The following is a 20629-nucleotide window of genomic DNA, read 5'->3' as shown; positions in this document are numbered from 1 at the left end:
CAGTCCCAACCTGCAGCCCTAACCCAGCCCTGCCGCACCCCTCAGTCCCAACCCGCAGCCCCTATCCCAGCCCCGGGGCCCCCTCGCCCCCCAGCCCTGCCGGCACTCCTCCATCCCCACCTGCAGCCCCTATCCCAGCCCTGCCGCACCCCTCAGTCCCAACCCGCAGCCCCTATCCCAGCCCCGGGGCCCCCTCGCCCCCCAGCCCTGCCGGCACTCCTCCATCCCCACCTGCAGCCCCTATCCCAGCCCTGCCAGCACCCCTCCGTCCCCACCCGCAGCCCTTATCCCAGCCCCTGGGCCCCCCACCCCCCTGCCCTGCCGGCACCCCTCCGTCCCATCCCGCAGCCCCTATCCCAGCCCTGCCGCACCCCTCAGTCCCATCCCGCAGCCCCTATCCCAGCCCTGCCGCACCCCTCAGTCCCAACCTGCAGCCCTAACCCAGCCCTGCCGCACCCCTCAGTCCCAACCCGCAGCCCCTATCCCAGCCCCGGGGCCCCCTCGCCCCCCAGCCCTGCCGGCACTCCTCCGTCCCCACCCGCAGCCCTTATCCCAGCCCCGGGGCCCCCCACCCCCCTGCCCTGCCGGCACCCCTCTGTCCCATCCCGCAGCCCCTATCCCAGCCCTGCCGCACCCCTCAGTCCCAACCTGCAGCCCTAACCCAGCCCTGCCGCACCCCTCAGTCCCAACCTGCAGCCCCTATCCCAGCCCTGCCGCACCCCTCAGTCCCAACCTGCAGCCCCTATCCCAGCTCCGGGGCCCCCCCCACCCCCCAGCCCTGCCAGCACCCCTCCGTCCGCACCCACAGCCCCTATCCCAGCCCCGGGGGCCCCCCACCCCCCAGCCCTGCCGGCACCCCTCCGTCCCCACCCGCAGCCCCTATCCCAGCCCCGGGGCCCCCCACCCCCCAGCTCTGCCAGCACCCCTCCATCCCATCCCCAGCCTTGGGGTCCCACCCCCACAGCTCTGTCGGTGCCCCTCACTGCTGACCCACAGCCCCCTACTTGCCTACCCCAGGCTGCCCGCGTCCCCGTGCCCCCAGCTGGGGCCGCTCCCCCACCCCGTACCCGGAGTTCGCTGATTAGGTCTCCGGCCTCGGCCAGCGTCATGCCTCCCTCCTGGGCCAGGATCTGCTGCACCGTCTGCAGGACGCCGGTGGCCATGGTGACATCCCCGCAGACGTAGAGGTGGCCCCCGCGCTGGCATAGCACCTGGTGCACCTCGCCCGGCAGCTGCGTCCGCAGGACGTCCTGCACGTAGGCCTGGGGCAGGGCAGAGCGTCAGTGCGGGCCGCCCCGGCCCCCCAGCCAGCCCCGCTGGGCGCAGCCCCCGTTACCTTGGGGATGTCGGGGTCCCTGGAGAAAGCCGTCAGCACCCGGCTCAGCGCCCCCTTCTGCTGGGCCTCCAGCGCCTCCTGCTGGTAGAGGTGGTCGAGGCGGGCACAGCGGCAGCCGAACACCAGGGTCATCTCGCCCGGCTGGAGGCCTGGAGGGCAGGGGCAGGGTGAGGGGCAGTAGTGGCCCCCCAGCCCCGGGATCCTGCTCCCGCCCTGGCCCTGCCGAGACCCCTCCCGGACACACCCTCCCAGTGCCCCTCGGCAAGGCGCGCCAGGTCCCCCCAGCCAAGAGCCCTAGGGACCCCCCCGCCCAATCCAGGCCCCCCAGGCCCTGTTCCCAGTCCCCCAACCTGCCCAGGCCATGAGCCCTAGGGACCCCCAGCCCCCCCCGCCCAATCCAGGCCCCCAGGCCCTGTTCCCAGTCCCCCAACCTGCCCAGGCCATGAGCCCTAGGGACCCCCAGCCCCCCCGCCCAATCCAGGCCCCCAGGCCCTGTCCCCAGTCCCCCAACCTGCCCAGGCCATGAGCCCTATGGACCCCCCAGCCCCCCCGCCCAATCCAGGCCCCCCAGGCCCTGTCCCCAGTCCACCAACCTGCCCAGGCCATGAGCCCTAGGGACCCCCAGCCCCCCCGCCCAATCCAGGCCCCCCAGGCCCTGTCCCCAGTCCCCCAACCTGCCCAGGCCATGAGCCCTAGGGACCCCCCAGCCCCCCCGCCCAATCCAGGCCCCCCAGGCCCTGTCCCCAGTCCCCCAACCTGCCCAGGCCATGAGCCCTATGGACCCCCAGCCCCCCCGCCCAATCCAGGCCCCCCAGGCCCTGTCCCCAGTCCACCAACCTGCCCAGGCCATGAGCCCTAGGGACCCCCAGCCCCCCCGCCCAATCCAGGCCCCCCCAGGCCCTGTCCCCAGTCCCCCAACCTGCCCAGGCCATGAGCCCTAGGGACCCCCAGCCCCCCCGCCCAATCCAGGCCCCCAGGCCCTGTCCCCAGTCCCCCAACCTGCCCAGGCCATGAGCCCTAGGGACCCCCAGCCCCCCCCGCCCAATCCAGGCCCCCCAGGCCCTGTCCCCAGTCCCCCAACCTGCCCAGGCCATGAGCCCTAGGGACCCCCAGCCCCCCCGCCCAATCCAGGCCCCCAGGCCCTGTCCCCAGTCCCCCAACCTGCCCAGGCCATCAGCCCTGGGGACCCCCAGCCCCCCCGCCCAATCCAGGCCCCCAGGCCCTGTCCCCAGTCCCCCAACCTGCCCAGGCCATGAGCCCTAGGGACCCCCAGCCCCCCCGCCCAATCCAGGCCCCCCGGCCCCCGGCCCGTCTGACCTTCCGTCTCCATGGCGTGCAGCCGCTGCTGCCAGAAGCCCCGGAAGGGGGCGATGCCGGTGCCCGGACCCACCAGGATGCAGGGGGCACTGGGGTCCTGCGGCAGCCGGAAGGACGGGGCCCTGTGTGGGGAGAGACGGTGTCTGGGGCATGGCACCGGGTCGAGCCCCTGCGCGCTGCAGGGCCTCGGGGCAGGGGCCACGGCAGCAGAAAGGGTTAATGGGAGGAGGAGGGGTCCCCAGACTAGGGGTGGAGCAGGGCATGCTGGGAGATGTGGGGCCTGTGGGGTGAAAGAGCCACAGGAGGGAGCATGCGGGCAGGGTCCAAGCCCCACCAGCCCCCACCCTGAGCCTCATGCAGGGTCCCCCCTTCCCCTCGCCCTGGCTCTGTCCTGGGCAGGGTCCCACCCCCATCCAGGCTCTGTGCCCCGGGGCAGGGTCCCAGCTCTGCCAGCCCCCCGCCTTGGCTCTGTGCCCCGGGGCAGGGTCCCAGCTCTGCCAGCCCCCCGCCTTGGCTCTGTGCCCCGGGGCAGGGTCCCAGCTCTGCCAGCCCCCCGCCTTGGCTCTGTGCCCCGGGGCAGGGTCCCAACTCTGCCAGCCCCCCGCCTAGGCTCTGTGCCCCGGGGCAGGGTCCCAGCTCTGCCAGCCACCCCGCCTAGGCTCTGTGCCCCGGGGCAGGGTCCCAGCTCTGCCAGCCCCCCGCCTTGGCTCTGTGCCCCGGGGCAGGGTCCCAACTCTGCCAGCCCCCCGCCTAGGCTCTGTGCCCCGGGGCAGGGTCCCAGCCCCGCCAACCCCCCCGCCTTGGCTCTGTACCCCGGGGCAGGGTCCCAGCTCTGCCAGCCCCCCCCCTTGGCTCTGTGCCCTGGGGCAGGGTCCCAGCCCCGCCAACCCCCCCCCTTGGCTCTGTGCCCCGGGGCAGGGTCCCAGCTCTGCCAGCCCCCCGCCTTGGCTCTGTGCCCCGGGGCAGGGTCCCAGCTCTGCCAGCCCCCCGCCTTGGCTCTGTGCCCCGGGGCAGGGTCCCAGCTCTGCCAGCCCCCCGCCTTGGCTCTGTGCCCCGGGGCAGGGTCCCAACTCTGCCAGCCACCCCGCCTAGGCTCTGTGCCCCGGGGCAGGGTCCCAGCCCCGCCAACCCCCCGGCCTTGGCTCTGTACCCCGGGGCAGGGTCCCAGCTCTGCCAGCCCCCCCCCTTGGCTCTGTGCCCCGGGGCAGGGTCCCAGCTCTGCCAGCCCCCCGCCTTGGCTCTGTGCCCCGGGGCAGGGTCCCAACTCTGCCAGCCCCCCCGCCTTGGCTCTGTGCCCCGGGGCAGGGTCCCAACTCTGCCAGCCCCCCCGCCTTGGCTCTGTGCCCCGGGGCAGGGTCCCAGCTCTGCCAGCCCCCCACCTTGGCTCTGTGCCCTGGGGCAGGGTCCCAGCCCCGCCAACCCCCCCCCTTGGCTCTGTGCCCTGGGGCAGGGTCCCAGCTCTGCCAGCCCCCCGCCTTGGCTCTGTGCCCCGGGGCAGGGTCCCAGCCCCGCCAACCCCCCGCCTTGGCTCTGTACCCCGGGGCAGGGTCCCAGCTCTGCCAGCCACCCCGCCTAGGCTCTGTGCCCCGGGGCAGGGTCCCAGCCCCGCCAACCCCCCGCCTTGGCTCTGTACCCCGGGGCAGGGTCCCAGCTCTGCCAGCCCCCCCCCTTGGCTCTGTGCCCTGGGGCAGGGTCCCAGCCCCGCCAACCCCCCCCCTTGGCTCTGTGCCCCGGGGCAGGGTCCCAGCCCCGCCAACCCCCCCACCTTGGCTCTGTGCCCTGGGGCAGGGTCCCAGCTCTGCCAGCCCCCCCGCCTTGGCTCTGTGCCCTGGGGCAGGGTCCCAGCTCTGCCAGCCGCCCGCCTTGGCTCTGTGCCCCGGGACATGGTCCCAGCCCCGCCAACCCCCGACCTTGGCTCTGTGCCCCGGGGCAGGGTCCCAGCCCCGCCAACCCCCCGCCTTGGCTCTGTGCCCCGGGGCATGGTCCCAGCCCCGCCAACCCCCCACCTTGGCTCTGTGCCCCGGGGCAGGGTCCCAGCCCCGCCAACCCCCCGCCTTGGCTCTGTGCCCCGGGGCAGGGTCCCAGCTCTGCCAGCCCCCCGCCTTGGCTCTGTGCCCCGGGGCAGGGTCCCAACTCTGCCAGCCCCCCCCGCCTTGGCTCTGTGCCCAGGGGCAGGGTCCCAGCTCTGCCAGCCACCCGCCTTGGCTCTGTGCCCCGGGGCAGGGTCCCAACTCTGCCAGCCCTCCCGCCTTGGCTCTGTGCCCCGGGGCAGAGTCCCAGCTCTGCCAGCCCCCCCGCCTTGGCTCTGTGCCCCGGGGCAGGGTCCCAACTTTGCCAGCCCCCCCCGCCTTGGCTCTGTGCCCCGGGGCAGAGTCCCAGCTCTGCCAGCCCCCCCGCCTTGGCTCTGTGCCCCGGGACAGGGTCCCAGCTCTGCCAGCCCCCCGCCTTGGCTCTGTGCCCCGGGGCAGGGTCCCAGCCCCGCCAACCCCCCACCTTGGCTCTGTGCCCTGGGGCAGGGTCCCAGCTCTGCCAGCCCCCCGCCTTGGCTCTGTGCCCCGGGGCAGGGTCCCAACTCTGCCAGCCCCCTGCCTTGGCTCTGTGCCCCGGGGCATGGTCCCAGCCCCGCCAACCCCCCACATTGGCTCTGTGCCCCAGGGCAGGGTCCCAGCTCTGCCAGCCCCCCGCCTTGGCTCTGTGCCCCGGGGCAGGGTCCCAGCTCTGCCAGCCCCCCGCCTTGGCTCTGTGCCCCGGGGCAGGGTCCCAGCCCCGCCAACCCCCCACCTTGGCTCTGTGCCCTGGGGCAGGGTCCCAGCTCTGCCAGCCCCCCGCCTTGGCTTTGTGCCCCGGGGCAGGGTCCCAACTCTGCCAGCCCCCTGCCTTGGCTCTGTGCCCCGGGGCATGGTCCCAGCCCCGCCAACCCCCCACATTGGCTCTGTGCCGCAGGGCAGGGTCCCAGCTCTGCCAGCCCCCCGCCTTGGCTCTGTGCCCCAGGGCAGGGTCCCAGCTCTGCCAGCCCCCCGCCTTGGCTCTGTGCCCTGGGGCAGGGTCCCAGCTCTGCCAGCCCCCCCATCTTGGCTCTGTGCCCCGGGGCAGGTTCCCAGCCCCGCCAACCTCCCACCTTGGCTCTGTGCCCCGGGGCAGGGTCCCAGCTCTGCCAGCCCCCCCGCTTTGGCTCTGTGCCCCGGGGCAGGGTCCCAGCTCTGCCAGCCCCTCCGCCTTGGCTCTGTGCCCCGGGGCAGGGTCCCAGCTCTGCCAGCCCCCCCCCCGCCGGCTCTGTGCCCCGGGGCAGGGTCCCAGCCCCGCCAACCCCCCACCTTGGCTCTGTGCCCTGGGGCAGGGTCCCAGCTCTGCCAGCCACCCCGCCTTGGCTCTGTGCCCTGGGGCAGGGTCCCAGCTCTGCCAGCCACCCCTCTTGGCTCTGTGCCCCGGGGCAGGGTCCCAGCCCCGCCAACCTCCCACCTTGGCTCTGTGCCCCGGGCATGGTCCCAGCCCCGCCAACCCCCCCACCTTGGCTCTGAGCCCTGGGGCAGGGTCCCAGCTCTGCCAGCCCCCCCGCCTTGGCTCTGTGCCCCGGGGCAGGGTCCCAGCTCTGCCAGCCCTCCGCCTTGGCTCTGTGCTCCATGCAGGGTCCCAGCCCCCCTTACCCTCTGATGAAGGCTGGCACCATGTCCCCTTCCTGCAGCTGGGCCAGCCAGGTGGAACAGACACCGAAGTGCAGGGGCCCCTTGCCGTCTGTGGGACACAGGGGAGGAGGGGCAGGGTGCTCAGAAGCCTGATGGGGATGGCACCTGGCCCGCATCCCCCTCCCCTTCCACCCGGTACCCTCCCCACCTCCCCTCTCCCACTCAGATACCCTCCCTCCATCTCCCCTCCCAAGCTCCATCTCCCTGGGGTGTGGGTGGGGTTGCGGGAGCCGGGCTGCTCACCTTGCTGCGGGGTTGCCCTGGCCATGGGGTATCACTCACTCTAGCTGTGGGGGCGTGTTGCTCATCCTCACTGGGGGTGGGGTCACTCCCTGGCTGTGTGGGGTGGAAGGGGGGTTGCTCCCCTGGCTGGGGATAATATTCAAGGCATAACTATCATGGCAATTATTGATCTTTAACTATTCATGGCAAATAGGCCCAATGGCCTGTGATGGGATGCTAGATGGGTGGGATCTGAGTTACTACAGAGAATTATTTCCTGGGTGTCTGGCTGGTGAGTCTTCCCCACATGCTCAGGGTTCAGCTGATCGCCATATTTGTGGTCGGGAAGGAATTTTCCTCCAGGGCAGATTGGAAGAGGCCCTGGGGGTTTTTCCCCTTCCTCTGTAGCATGGGGCAGGGGTCACTTGCTGAAGGATTCTCTGCTCCTGGAAGTCTTTAAACCACAATTTGAGAACTTCAATAGCTCAGATATAGGTGAGAGGTTTATCCCAAGAGTGGGTGGGTGAGATTCTGTGGCCTGCATTGTGCAGGATGTCAGACTAAATCATCATAATGGTCCCTTCGGACCTTAATATCTATGAATCTATGTAAAAAGAAAGGGAGGACTTGTGGCACCTTAGAGACTAACCAATTTATCTGAGTATAAGCTTTCGTGAGCCATAGCTCACTTCATCGGATGCATGCAGTGGAAATATAATGGGGAGATTTAAATACACAGAGAACATGAAACAATGGGTGTTACCATACACACTCTAACGAGAGTGATCAGGTAAGGTGAGCTAATACCAGGAGGAAGCAGGGGCGGGCGCGGAACCTTTTGTAGTGATAATTAAGGTGGGCCATTTCCAGCAGTTGACAAGAACGTCTGAGGAACAGCGGGGGTGGGGTGGGGGAATAAACATGGGGAAATAGTTTTACACAAAGATGGACTACAAGCCGTCAGGAACAGTATCCCTGATAATGTCACGGCTAACCTGGTGGCTGAACTTTGTGACTTTGTTCTCACCCATAACTATTTCACCTTAGGGGACAATGTATACCTTCAGATCAGCGGCACTGCTATGGGTACCCGCATGGCCCCACAGTATGCCAACATTTTTATGGCTGACTTAGAACAACGCTTCCTCAGCTCTCGTCCCCTAACGCCCCTACTCTACTTGCGCTATATTGATGACATCTTCATCATCTGGACCCATGGAAAAGAAGCCCTTGAGGAATTCCACCATGATTTCAACTATTTCCATCCCACCATCAACCTCAGCCTAGACCAGTCCACACAAGAGATCCACTTCCTGGACACTACGATGCTAATAAGCGATGGTCACATAAACACCACTCTATACCGGAAGCCTACTGACTGCTATTCCTACCTACATGCCTCCAGTTTTCACCCAGACCACACCACACGATCCATCATCTACAGCCAAGCTCTGCGATACAACCGCATTTGCTCCAACCCCTCAGACAGAGACAAACACCCACAAAATCTCTATCAAGCGTTCTTACAACTACAATACCCACCTGTGGAAGTGAAGAAACAGATTGATAGAGCCAGAGGAGTACCCAGAAGTCACCTACTACAGCACAGGCCCAACAAAGAAAACAACAGAACGCCACTAGCCGTCACCTTCAGCCCCCAACTAAAACCCCTCCAGCGCATCATCAAGGATCTACAACCTATCCTGAAGGATGACCCAACACTCTCACAGATCTTGGGAGACAGGCCAGTCCTTTCTTACAGACAGAGCCCCAACCTGAAGCAAATATTCACCAGCAAACACACACCACACAACAGAACCACTAACCCAGGAACCTATCCTTGCAACAAAGCCCGTTGCCAACTGTGTCCACCTATCTATTCAGGGGACACCATCAAAGGGCCTAATCACATCAGCCACACTATCAGAGGCTCGTTCACCTGCACATCCACCAATGTGATTTATGCCATCATGTGCCAGCAATGCCCCTCGGCCATGTACATTGGCCAAACTGGACAGTCTCTATGTAAAAGAATAAATGGACACAAATCAGACGTCAACAATTATAACATTCAAAAACCAGTCACAGATCACTTCAGTCTCTCTGGTCACTCAATTACAGACCTAAAAGTTGCAATTCTTCAACAAAACAAACTTCAAAAACAGACTCCAGGGAGAGACTGCTGAACTGGAATTCAGTTGCAAACTGGATACAATTAACTTAGGGTATGTCTACACTACAAAATTAGGTCGAATTTATAGAAGTCGGTTTTTTAGAAATCGGTTTTATATAGTCGAGTGTGAGTGTCCCCACAGAAAATGCTCTAAGTGCAGTAACTCGGCGGAGCGCTTCCACAGGACCGAGGCCAGCGTCGACTGCCGGAGCGTTGCACTGTGGGTAGCTTTCCCGCCGTTCCCGCAGTCTCCGCTGCCCATTGGAATTCTGGGTTGAGATCCCAATGCCTGATGGGGCTAAAACATTGTCGCGGGTGGTTCTGGGTACATGTCGTCAGGCCCCCGTTCCCTCCCTCCCTCCGTGAAAGCAAGGGCAGACAATCGTTTCGCGCCTTTTTTCCTGAGTTACCTGTGCAGACGCCATACCACGGCAAGCATGGAGCCTGCTCAGGTAACCGTCACCGTATGTCTCCTGGGCGCTGGCAGACGCGGTACGGCATTGCTACACAGCAGCAGCAACCCATTGCCTTGTGGCAGCAGACGGTGCAATAGGACTGGTAGCCGTCATCGTCATATCCGAGGTGCTCCTGGTGGCCTGTGGGAGGTCGATCAGGAGCGCCTGGGCAGACATGGGCGCAGGGACTAAATCTGGAGTGACTTGATCAGGTCATTCTCTTTAGTCCTGCAGTCAGTCCTATTGAACCATCTTATGGTGAGCAGGCAGGTGATACGGATTGTTAGCAGTCCTCTTGCATCATCTTCTGCCGGGCAGGCAAGAGATGAGGATGGCTAGCAGTCCTATTGTACCATCTTCTGCCGAGCAGCTATGAGACGTGGATGGCATGCAGTCCTTCTGCACCGTCTGCTGCCAGCCAAAGATGTAAAAGATAGATGGAGTGGATCAAAACAAGAAATAGACCAGATTTGTTTTGTACTCATTTGCAAACCCCCACCCCCCGTCTAGGGGACTCATTCCTCTAGGTCACACTGCAGTCACTCACAGAGAAGGTGCAGCGAGGTAAATCTAGCCATGTATCAATCAGAGGCCAGACTAACCTCCTTGTTCCAATAAGAACAATAACTTAGGTGCACCATTTCTTATTGGAACCCTCCGTGAAGTCCTGCCTGAAATACTCCTTGATGTAAAGCCACCCCCTTTGTTGATTTTAGCTCCCTGTAAGCCAACCCTGTAAGCCGTGTCCTCAGTCGCCCCTCCCTGCGTCAGAGCAACGGCAAACAATCGTGCATCTGAGTTGAGAGTGCTGTCCAGAGCAGTCACAACGGAGCACTCTGGGGTAGCTCCCGGAGGCCAGTACCGTCGAATTGTGTCCACAGTACCCCAAATTCGACCCGGCAAGGCCGATTTAAGCACTAATCCACTTGTCAGGGGTGGAGTAAGGAAATCGATTTTAAGAGCCCTTTAAGTCGAAATAAAGGGCTTCATCGTGTGGACAGGTGCCGGTTTACATCGATTTAAAGCTGTTAAATTCGACCTAAAGTCCTAGTGTAGACCAGGGCTTAGGCTTGAATAAAGACTGGGAGTGGATGGGTCATTACACAAAGTAAAACTATTTCCCCATGTTTATTCCCCCCTCCCCCCTGTTCCTCAGAGGTTCTTGTCAACTGCTGGAAATGGCCCACCTTGATTATCACTACAAAAGGTCCCACCCCTACTTGCCCCCCTGCCCCCGCTCTCCTGCTGGTAATAGCTCACGTTACCTGATCACTCTTGTTACAGTGTGTATGGTAACACCCATTGTTTCATGTTCTCTGTGTATATAAATCTCCCCACTGTATTTTTCACTACATGCATCCGATGAAGTGAGCTGTAGCTCATGAAAGTTTATGCTCAAATAAATTGGTTAGTCTCTAAGGTGCCACAAGTCCTCCTGTTCTTTTTATGAGTTTACGGTAAGCATGCCTTTAGCCAGAATTCACCTTGAATGGAATGGTTACTAAGCATGAAGTTATAGCTGGTGTAAGGAAGTTATTGCCTAAGGCTCTTTTGATTGGGAAAGATATTAAAGCTTTGTTCAATCCAGTTAACCGGTCACAGGAAAGGAACGATCTTAAACCTGTGTCTATTATGGGCAATGATTTGCCTGGGGAGGGTTTCTCCAAATGTCTGTCTGAGGAAAAGAGCTGTTTGTGAATGAAGTTTCTGAATGTCTGTCTAGTGTCTCAGAAGTGAATCTGGAATTAGATAAAGAGCAGAAAGATCTCGTGGGTCAGGAAAACGTTTCTCAGGAGCAGATTAAAGTGGATGGTCAGGTTAACTGAGGAAGGAAAAGGTAGATTTTTGATGGGTGATGGATTGTTGGCTAGTGCAGCTTGTAAAAGTGAACCTGGAAAAGGTAACTGTGATTTGATGGAAGTAACTCAGTGTAGTGAGAAGAGCAGCAGTTTGCCACTCCCAACAGATAATGTGCCTGGTAAGGAAAGTCTGGATGAGCCTAGGCAGCCTTGTGAGCTGATGGCTGTGTCTAGTCAGCAGTGTGGGAAGGCGAGGAGAGTGGAAGGTGAGTGTCCCTGGACCTTACCTGTTAGCTGGGTGGGGAATTGGGACAGTGAAGGAAACGTGCCTGTGTCTGTCAGGGGTATTGACTTGCCTGTGGAGGGAGCTACCCCGATCTCCAAGCAGTTGTCTGTGAACAGCCTTGTGTGCTGGGACCAGGGGAATGAGATCCCAAGCTGTGTGTCTGGTAAAGGAGAAGGTGTCTCCAGTTCTTTGTCTGTGGAGCAGACCGAAGGGGCCTTTCAGCCTGTGCTGGTCGAGGATAGTGCAGTTGTCTCAGAGTTGGTTCACTGTAACTAGGTCGCATCCAGTTAGTCTCCTAGCAAAATCCCAGAGACCAGACAATTCTGGTGCTTGTATCTTGCCTGTTGCTAGTGTGCGGTTGGGAAAGGGTGGAGCAACTCTGTCTGACCAGGTTGATGTCCTAGCCAGGCCACAAGGAGAGCATAAAGATGATTTGATTGTGTTACCTACTAACAGTTTGACAACTTGTAAAAAGAAGGAAAAGATTCCTGAACTTGTGTGTGGCAAAGGGAAGGAGAATGCTTCTGACCTTTTATCTAGGAAGTCTGTCAGTTTGCCTGAAAGGGGATTGTGTAGGAATCTGCCGGATGGGCCAGAGGTGATTCTGGATGTAAGTGAAACTCAGAAGTTGGAAGTGGCTCAGCAGAGCAATGCTTCTGTAGAGCAAGGTAAAGGTAAATTGATGCTTAGAAAGATTCCTGAAGAGAAAAATTTTCAGGGTGGTCTTTGCAAGCAGTTTACTGCAACTGAAGGGGGTGGAAGTGATTTAACCAAGGAAGTTTCAGTTCCTAACAGCCAGAAATTTTCTGTTGTAAATGGATCCACTGACTTTCCTTTTGAAAGATCCAGTGTGGATAGCTTTGAGAAGGTCTCAGATGGAGTAAAAACTGTTAAGAAAGTTGACCAGCCCTGTGACCAAGTGGCTGTGTTTGGCCAGCTTGTTGGGAAGACAATGGTGTTGGAACAGGAATGTCTCCGGGCTAATTCTATAAGTAAGCAGTCCGTGCTTCACAGTCTGCAACTGGTAAACACACCTAGCCAGAAAAAAACAAGGACTCCTTGTGGCACCTTAGAGACTAACCAATTTATTTGGGTATAAGCTTTCGTGAGCTACAGCTCACTTCATCGGATGCATTCAGTGGAAAAGACAGTAGGAAGATATATATACACAGAGAACATGAAACAATGGGTGTTGCCATACCAACTGTAAGGAGACCTATCAATTATCAGCAGGGGGAAAAAAACCTTTTGTAGTGATAATCAGGATGGCCCATTTCTAACAGTTGACAAGAAGGTGTCAGTAAGAGTAGGGGGGAAATTAGCAGGGGGAAATAGTTTTTACTTTGTGTAATGACCCATCCACACCCAGTGGAATTCCTGTGAGCAGGAAGTTTCCACTTTCAACCTTCTAGGAAAAAGGTGGGGAGGGAAAGACCCCATCCTACTGAAGGGAAGAATGAGTGTCCAGCCTTGAAATTGGTAGCAGCTAAGAATTTAAAGGCTAGTGTCTGTGGTAATGTAAATTGCCTGGCTGGCAGGAAGAAGAAGAACTTGTTAATAGCTAAAAGAAAAGGAGGACTTGTGGCACCTTAGAGACTAACCAATTTATTTGAGCATGAGCTTTCGTGAGCTACAGCTCGCTTCATCAGATGCATACCGTGGAAACTGCAGCAGACTTTATATATACACAGAGAATATGAAACAATACCTCCTCCCACCCCACTGTCCTGCTGGTAATAGCTTATCTAAAGTAATCGTCAGGTTAGGCCATTTCCAGCACAAATCCAGGTTTTCTCACCCTCCACCCCCCCACACAAATTCACTCTCCTGCTGGTGATAGCCCATCCAAAGTGACAACTCTTTACACAATGTGCATGATAATGAAGTTAGGCCATTTCCTGCACAAATCCAGGTTCTCTCACTCCCTCACCCCCCTCCAAAAACCCACCCCCATACACACACAGACTCACTGTGTAAAGAGTTGTGTAAAGAGTTGTCACTTTGGATGGGCTATCACCAGCAGGAGAGTGAATTTGTGTGCGGGGTGGAGGGTGAGAAAACCTGGATTTGTGCTGGAAATGGCCTAACCTGACGATTACTTTAGATAAGCTATTACCAGCAGGACAGTGGGGTGGGAGGAGGTATTGTTTCATATTCTCTGTGTATATATAAAGTCTGCTGCAGTTTCCACGGTATGCATCTGATGAAGTGAGCTGTAGCTCACGAAAGCTCATGCTCAAATAAATTGGTTAGTCTCTAAGGTGCCACAAGTACTCCTTTTCTTTTTGCGAATACAGACTAACACGGCTGTTACTCTGAAACTTGTTAATAGCTGTTAGCACAGAGAGCACGCCCCATCAGCCAGTGAATTCGGTTAAGCAAGAGAAATCCGGGTTTGATCCTTCAGGACAAGGAGGAAAAAGAGAACTTGATTTTGCAAAAGGAAGCCGCAGGCTAACCCTAAAATGCCAAAATCCCCATGGTATTGGGCCAAAGGTGATTGTGATTGCGTGGATTTGTTGTTGTTGCTCATGGTAATTCTTGTAACTAGTGTGTTGCTATTACCATAACTGAAAAAATGTCCAATGTGCCTAATCTTTTGAAAAAAACCCTGACCATGTTAAGAGTGATACATGAGATCACTTTGTGTTAAACAGCCTTGTTATACTGATGTTTCATAGTTAATGCCCGTGAACAGTCTTGGAACTTGGAACTTTTCACAGGGGAAAAGACATTCCAGACCGGATGTGCTATATGAAAAGGGAAACTGAGGCACACTATCCTATTGCTTTCACGGCTAACTGCCAAGATTCCTGTACTATGGACAACATTAATATCTACATTGACGTGATGTTAATTGGGTTCCACACATTTGCCAGAGGTTGTATGGATAAGGTAGCTATGTTCTTTGGCTCTTGGCAAGATCACATGAGACCTACAGGAACCACGATGCAAGAGCAGATCCAATCCACTATTGTTCAAACCAAGATTTACCTTGGGTCTGTAAAGAGATTCAATCATGTTATTGACCATGACTCTGGCAAACCATTTCTGTTCTACACTGGTATGGCTTCGAACCCAATACTAGCTGTAGTAAGACAGAACCCAGGATGGGGAGCTCTTGGGATGCAGTCAGAGATGTTTGTGTCATTTCAAATGGGGAGGGGTAACTAGTGGTGTTCCCCAAGGGTCAGTCCTAGGACCAACCATATTCAACTTATTCATAAATGATCTGGAGAAAGGGGTAAACAGTGAGGTGGCAAAGTTTGCGGATGATACTAAACTGCTCAAGATAGTCAAGACCAAAGCAGACTGTGAAGAACTTCAAAAAGATCTCACAAAACTAAGTGATTGGGCAACAAAATGGCAAATGAAATGTAATGTGGATAAATGTAAAGTAATGCACATTGGGAAAAATAACCCCAACTATACATACAATATGATGGGGGCTAATTTAGCTACAACTAATCAGGAGAAAGATCTTGGAGTCATCGTGGGTAGTTCTCTGAAGACGTCCACGCAGTGCGCAGCGGCAGCCAAAAAGGCAAACGGGATGTTAGGAATCATTAAAAAAGGGATAGAGAATAAGACAGAGAATATCTTATTGCCCTTATATAAATCCATGGTGCGCCCACATCTTGAATACTGCGTACAGATGTGGTCCCCTCATCTCAAGAAAGATATACTGGCATTAGAAAAGGTTCAGAAAAGGGCAACTAAAATGATTAGGGGTGTTGGAACGGGTCCCATATGAGGAGAGATTAAAGAGGCTAGGACTTTTCAGCTTGGAAAAGAGGAGACTAAGGGGGGATGTGATAGAGGTCTATAAAATCACGAGTGGTGTGGAGAAAATGAATAAGGAAAAGTTATTTACTTGTTCCCATAATATAAGAACTCGGGGCCACCAAATGAATATTAATGGGCAGCAGGTTTAAAACAAATAAAAGGAAGTTCTTCTTCACTCAGTGCACAGTCAACCTGTGGAACTCCTTGCCTGAGGAGGTTGTGAAGGCTAGGACTATAACAGGGTTTAAAGAGAAAAGGATAAATTCATGGAGGTTAAGTCCATTAATGGCTATTAGCCAGGATGGGTAAGGAATGGTGTCCCTAGCCTCTGTTTGTCAGAGGGTGGAGATGGATGGCAGGAGAGAGATCACTTGACCATTACCTGTTCTTCTGGGGCACCTGGCATTGGCCACTGTGGGTAGACAGGATGCTGGGCTGGATGGACCTTTGGTCTGACCCAGTCTGGCCATTCTTATGTCCTTATCCCTTCCTGCATCAATTTTACATGAACTGGGACTGTATAGATCATTGTTGCAACCAAGGTCCTGCAGTGGCACCAAATCTTGTACAAAGGGGGTCAAATAAGGTGTCCATGAAAAGGTGATGGTTTGCTGGTTAGGATTATGCGGTCTGTATGCATGTATTATTTTTGTATTTAAAGTTATAAGTATTGGCTCTATCCTGTCTGTAGTTCAAACGTGTGCTGTGCTTCTGGGTGACACCCCAGACAAGTTGGTGTCAGCTCTGCCCAGCCTGCTGGATGGCCCATTAAGGACCATCGGCTACACAACTGACCCACTGAGAGAAGACAGACACACCTTGGGACTCAGCCAGGCATGCAGGGACCTGCCTATGGACACAACTCTGAGGTATTTCCAGGCCATGTGCTGGGCAGCTTGTGTTTGGAACAAAGGAAGCACAAGCCACATGGCAAAAGGACTATAATAGGCAGCTGCATCATCTCCATTTTGTCCTCAGTCCTGCTTCTGATCTCTGGAGGGACTTTGCTACGCTGAAGCTCTGAACCAAGGACTGAATGAGCCATCCCAGCTGGGGATGGTCTCCAGAGACTTGATTTGAACCTGCCGTTTATTCCATCACTGCTACAAGCCTGAACCAAGAACTTTGCCATGACTGTATGTCATTGATTCAATTGAACCCATTCTAGCTCTCATCTCTATCTTTTTCCTTTTATGAATAAACCTTTAGATTTTAGATTCTAAAGGATTGGCAACAGTGTGATTTGTGGGTAAGATCTGACTTGTGTATTGACTGGGGTCTGGGGCTTGGTCCTTCAGGATCGAGAGAACCTTTCTTCTTTTACAGGGATGTTGGTTTTCATAACCATTCGTCCCCATAACGAGTGGCCCTGGTGGGGATACTGGGGAACGGGAGTGTCTGAGGGAATTGCTTGTGTGACTTCTGGTTAGCCAGTGGGGTGAGACCGAAGTCCTCTCTGTCTGGCTGGTTTGGTTTGCCTTAGAGGTGGAAAATCCCCATCCATGGGCTGTAACTGCCCTGCTTGAAGCACTTTGTCCTGAATTGGCACTCTCCGTTGGGTCCCGCCAGAACCAGCATTGTTACAGCGTTACATTAGCTCTCCTCCAGTCATTTGGTGGAGAAGCTGATTTAAATGATAGGTTACAGACTACAGTTAGGTTTCAGAGTAGCAGCCATGTTAGTCTGTATCCACAAAAAGAAAAGGAGGACTTGTGGCACCTTAGAGACTAACTAATTTATCTGAGCATAAGCTTTCGTGAGCTACAGCTCACTTCATCGGCTGCATTTCATAGGAACTTTCCACAGTATGCATCCGATGAAGTGAGCTGTAGCTCATGAAAGCTCATGCTCAAATAAATTGGTTAGTCTCTAAGGTGCCACAAGTCCTCCTTTTCCTTTTTTTGAGGCTACACTTAGTAGTCCTGCAATTATACATTTGAGTTCCTTCAGAACTCTTGGGTGATACCATCTGGCCCTGGTGACTTATTACTGTTTAGTTTATCAATTTGTTCCAAAACCTCCTCTAATGACACCTCAATCTGGGACAGTCTCTCAGATCTGTCACCTAAAAAGAATGGCTCAGGTTTGGGAATCTTCCTCATATCCTCAACTGTGAAGACCGATGCAAAGAATTCATTTGGTTTCTCTGCAATGGCTTTATCGTCCTTGAGTGCTCCTTTAACATCTCCATCGTCCAGCGGCCCCACTGGTTGTTTAACAGGCTTCCCGCTTCTGATCTACTTAAAAAAAAATTTTGCTATTACTTTTTGAGTCTTTGTCTAGCTGTTCTTCAAATTCTTTCTTGGCCTGACTAATTGTATTTTGCACTTCATTTGCCAGTGTTTATGCTCCTTTCTATTTTCCTCACTGGGATTTAACTTCCACTTTTTAAAGGATGCCTTTTTGCCTCTTACTGCTTCTTTTACTTTGTTGTTTAGCCACAGTGGTGCTTTTTGGTTCTCTTACTGTGTTTTTTAATTTGGGATACACACTGAGGCTGAGCCTCTATGATGGTGTCTTTAAAAAGTTTCCACGCAGCTTGCAGAGAGTTCACTTTTGGCACCCTACCTTTTAATTTCTGTTTCACTAACCTCCTCATTTCTGTGTAGTTCCCCCTTCTGAAATTAAATGCTGCTGCTGGGGTGTTTTCCCCGCCACAGGGATGTTAAATTGAATTAGATTAGGGTCACTATTACCAAGCGGTTCAGCTCTATTCACCTCTTGGACCTGATCCTGTGCTCCACTTAGGACTAAATCAAGAATTGCCTCTCCTCTGGTGGGTTCCAGGACCAGCTGCTCCAAGAAGCAGTCAGGTAAGGTGTCAAGAAACTTTAACTCTGCATGCCGTCCTGAGGTGACATGGACCCAGTCAATATGGGGATAGCTGAAATCCCCCATTATTATTGAGTTTTCTATGTTAATGGCCTCTCTAATTAACCTGAGCATTTCACAGTCACTCTCACCATCCTGGTCAGGTGGTCGGTAATATATCCCTACCGCTATATTCTTATTATTAGAGCATGGAATTACTGTCCATTGAGATTCTATGGTACAGTTTGATTCATTTATGATTTTTACTTCATTTGATTCTACACTTTCTTTCATGTGTAGTGCCACTCCCCCACCAGCATGACCCGTTCTGTCCTTGCCATATATTTTGTACCCTGGTATTACTGTGTCCCATTGATTATCCTCGTTCCACCAAGTTTCTGCTTAGATTGTGGTTTTGCTTTTTTGCTTTGATCCGTTTGCTATCCCTTATAGTCACTTAAAATATATCTTTTGTGGTTAATAAAGTTATTTTTTTTTGTCTAAAATCAGTGTGTGGGTCATAACTTGGGGCAGAAAGCTGTGTATATTCCTCTCCACATTGAGGGAGGGGGCGACTTTCATGAGCTTACACTGTACAGATCTCTGGGCAGCGCAAGACAGTATAATTTTGGGTTTACACTCCAGCGGGGTGCGTGCCTTAGGAACTGGGAGGTGCCTTAGCTGAGCCTTCCCATGCAGGAGCTGGTTAAAGAACCAGTGTGTATGTAACTGCAGCTGGGTGTGTTCCTACCTGTCTGTGTGCTGGAGCCTGGCAGAGGGCTTGGCAGGCTGGTCACAGCAGTACAGTGTAAAGGGAGCCCAGGCTGGTGGGGCAGGGGGCTCAGTGGTACCCCAGTTCCAGGTGGCACCCTGGGGGGAACCTGTCACAGGGGGTTGCTCACTCTGGCCGGGGGGTCATTCCCCTGGCCAGGGGGAAAGGGAGGTGGCTCACCCTGGCTGGGGGGGTCATTCCCGGGGAAGGGGGGTGGCTCACCCTGGCTCTGGTAGGTCAGCACGGCCACGGTGAGGTGGATCTGGCCGGGGTGGGCGCCGGGCGCGGAGCTGACCGAGTAATAGCGCGGCTGCAACAGCGGGAGCTGGGTGAGCAGCAGGGAGGCGGGCAGCACCAGCGAGGGGAACTGCTCCAGCACCCAGCCCAGCGTGGGGCACCAAAACCACTTCCACTCCTCGTAGAGCTGGGCGTCCTGCAACGGCAGCCGGGCTGGGACCTGCCGAGCCCCCCATCGCGCCCCCCAGTGCACTCCCTCCCCCAAGCCCCAGCCACAGCCGGGCTGGGACCCCCCGAGCCCCCCAGTGCTCTCCCTACCCCAAACCCCAACCACAGCTGGGCTGGGACCCCCCGAGCCCCCCAGTGCTCTCCCTCTCCCAAGCCCCAGCCACAGCCGGGCTGGGACCCCCTGAGCCCCCCATCATGCCCCCCCCGTGCGCTCCCTCCCCCAAACCCCAACCACAGCCGGGCTGGGACCCCCCGAGCCCCCCAGTGCTCTCCCTCCCCCAAACCCCAACCACAGCCGGGCTGGGACCCGCCGAGCCCCCCAGTGCTCTCCCTCTCCCAAGCCCCAGCCACAGCCGGGCTGGGACCCCCTGAGCCCCCCATCACGCCCCCCCCCGTGCGCTCCCTCCCCCAAACCCCAACCACAGCCGGGCTGGGACCCGCCGAGCCCCCCAGTGCTCTCCCTCCCCCAAGCCCCAGCCACAGCCAGGCTGGGACCCCCTGAGCCCCCCATCACGCCCCCCCGTGCGCTCCCTCCCCCAAACCCCAACCACAGCCGGGCTGGGACCCCCCGAGCCCCGCAGTGCTCTCCCTCCCCCAAACCCCAACCACAGCCGGGCTGGGACCCGCCGAGCCCCCCAGTGCTCTCCCTCCCCCAAACCCCAACCACAGCCGGGCTGGGACCCCCCGAGCCCCCCAATGCTCTCCCTCTCCCAAGCCCCAACCACAGCTGGGCTGGGACCCATAGAGCCCCCCACAGCACCTCCTATGCTCTCCCCCACCCCGCACGCAGCCCCCCACCTTCCTAACACTACCTCCCCCTGCCCGCAATGACAGGGCCCCCCTCGACAATACTAACCCCAGCCCCACCCAGAGCGCTGGGTTGGGAGCCCACGGACCCTCCCTTACCCCCCCCGTGCTGGGCCTGGCACCTGGCTGGCCCCTGGCCACCCCCACCCCATGCATGGCCACTGCCCAGACTGCTCCCCCAGCGGTGTCCCAGACAGCGCCCCCGAAGGCCCTCGCACCTGGCTGAGCCGCTGCAGCTCTTCCTGCTCGGCGCTGTCCTCTGCCAGCGTGGCCAGCAGCTGCAGGAGCTGGGGGCTGGGCGGGGTGGTGATGTCCAGGAAGAAGGTGAGGGCCTGGCGCAGGGTGCAGGGCGGCAGGCGGCTGAGGGGCACCCAGCTGGCCTTGGGGCTGGTGTGCCCGCCTGCAGAGAGACCGAAGAGTGGGAGGACACATCTGCCCTGTGATGCAGTGAACCTAGTCTGGGACAGGACCCCTAGCGATGCCTCAGTTTCCCTCTTTACTTGGCGTGGCTACCCCCTGGGTGCTCAGCAGGGGGCAGGAGGGGTGTGCACCAGGCAGCTGGCAGGGTAGGAATGGGTCACCAGGACTGGCTGACACCCGCACAGCTCGATGGCTGGGACGCACCCTTCTGGCGCCCAGCAGCCCTGAGGATGGGGGTCCCCGCCCTCCAGGGAAGTGGGGCCGAGGGACCGAAAGGTGTCGGGATCCCACCCTGAT

At 57.4% G+C, this 20629-nt stretch overlaps 1 protein-coding gene across 1 annotated transcript in view; it reads right to left on the bottom strand.

Annotated features, from left to right (window-relative positions):
• The window catches only part of NOS3 (nitric oxide synthase 3), a 66903-nt gene that overhangs the window by 811 nt on the left and 45463 nt on the right, over positions 1-20629 (bottom strand). The window contains exons 18-23 of the mRNA XM_077808786.1: positions 20131-20312; positions 18863-19073; positions 6298-6385; positions 2654-2775; positions 1337-1485; positions 1068-1262 (exon numbers count right to left, since the gene is read on the bottom strand). Of these exons, the coding sequence (XP_077664912.1) occupies positions 1068-1262; positions 1337-1485; positions 2654-2775; positions 6298-6385; positions 18863-19073; positions 20131-20312 (947 nt within the window). The remainder of the gene's footprint in view (positions 1-1067; positions 1263-1336; positions 1486-2653; positions 2776-6297; positions 6386-18862; positions 19074-20130; positions 20313-20629) is intronic.

Source organism: Eretmochelys imbricata, chromosome 2, assembly GCF_965152235.1.
Source record: "Eretmochelys imbricata isolate rEreImb1 chromosome 2, rEreImb1.hap1, whole genome shotgun sequence".
In the NCBI taxonomy this organism is placed as follows: Eukaryota; Metazoa; Chordata; order Testudines; family Cheloniidae; genus Eretmochelys; species Eretmochelys imbricata.
This window is presented reverse-complemented; position numbering and strand designations above follow the sequence as displayed.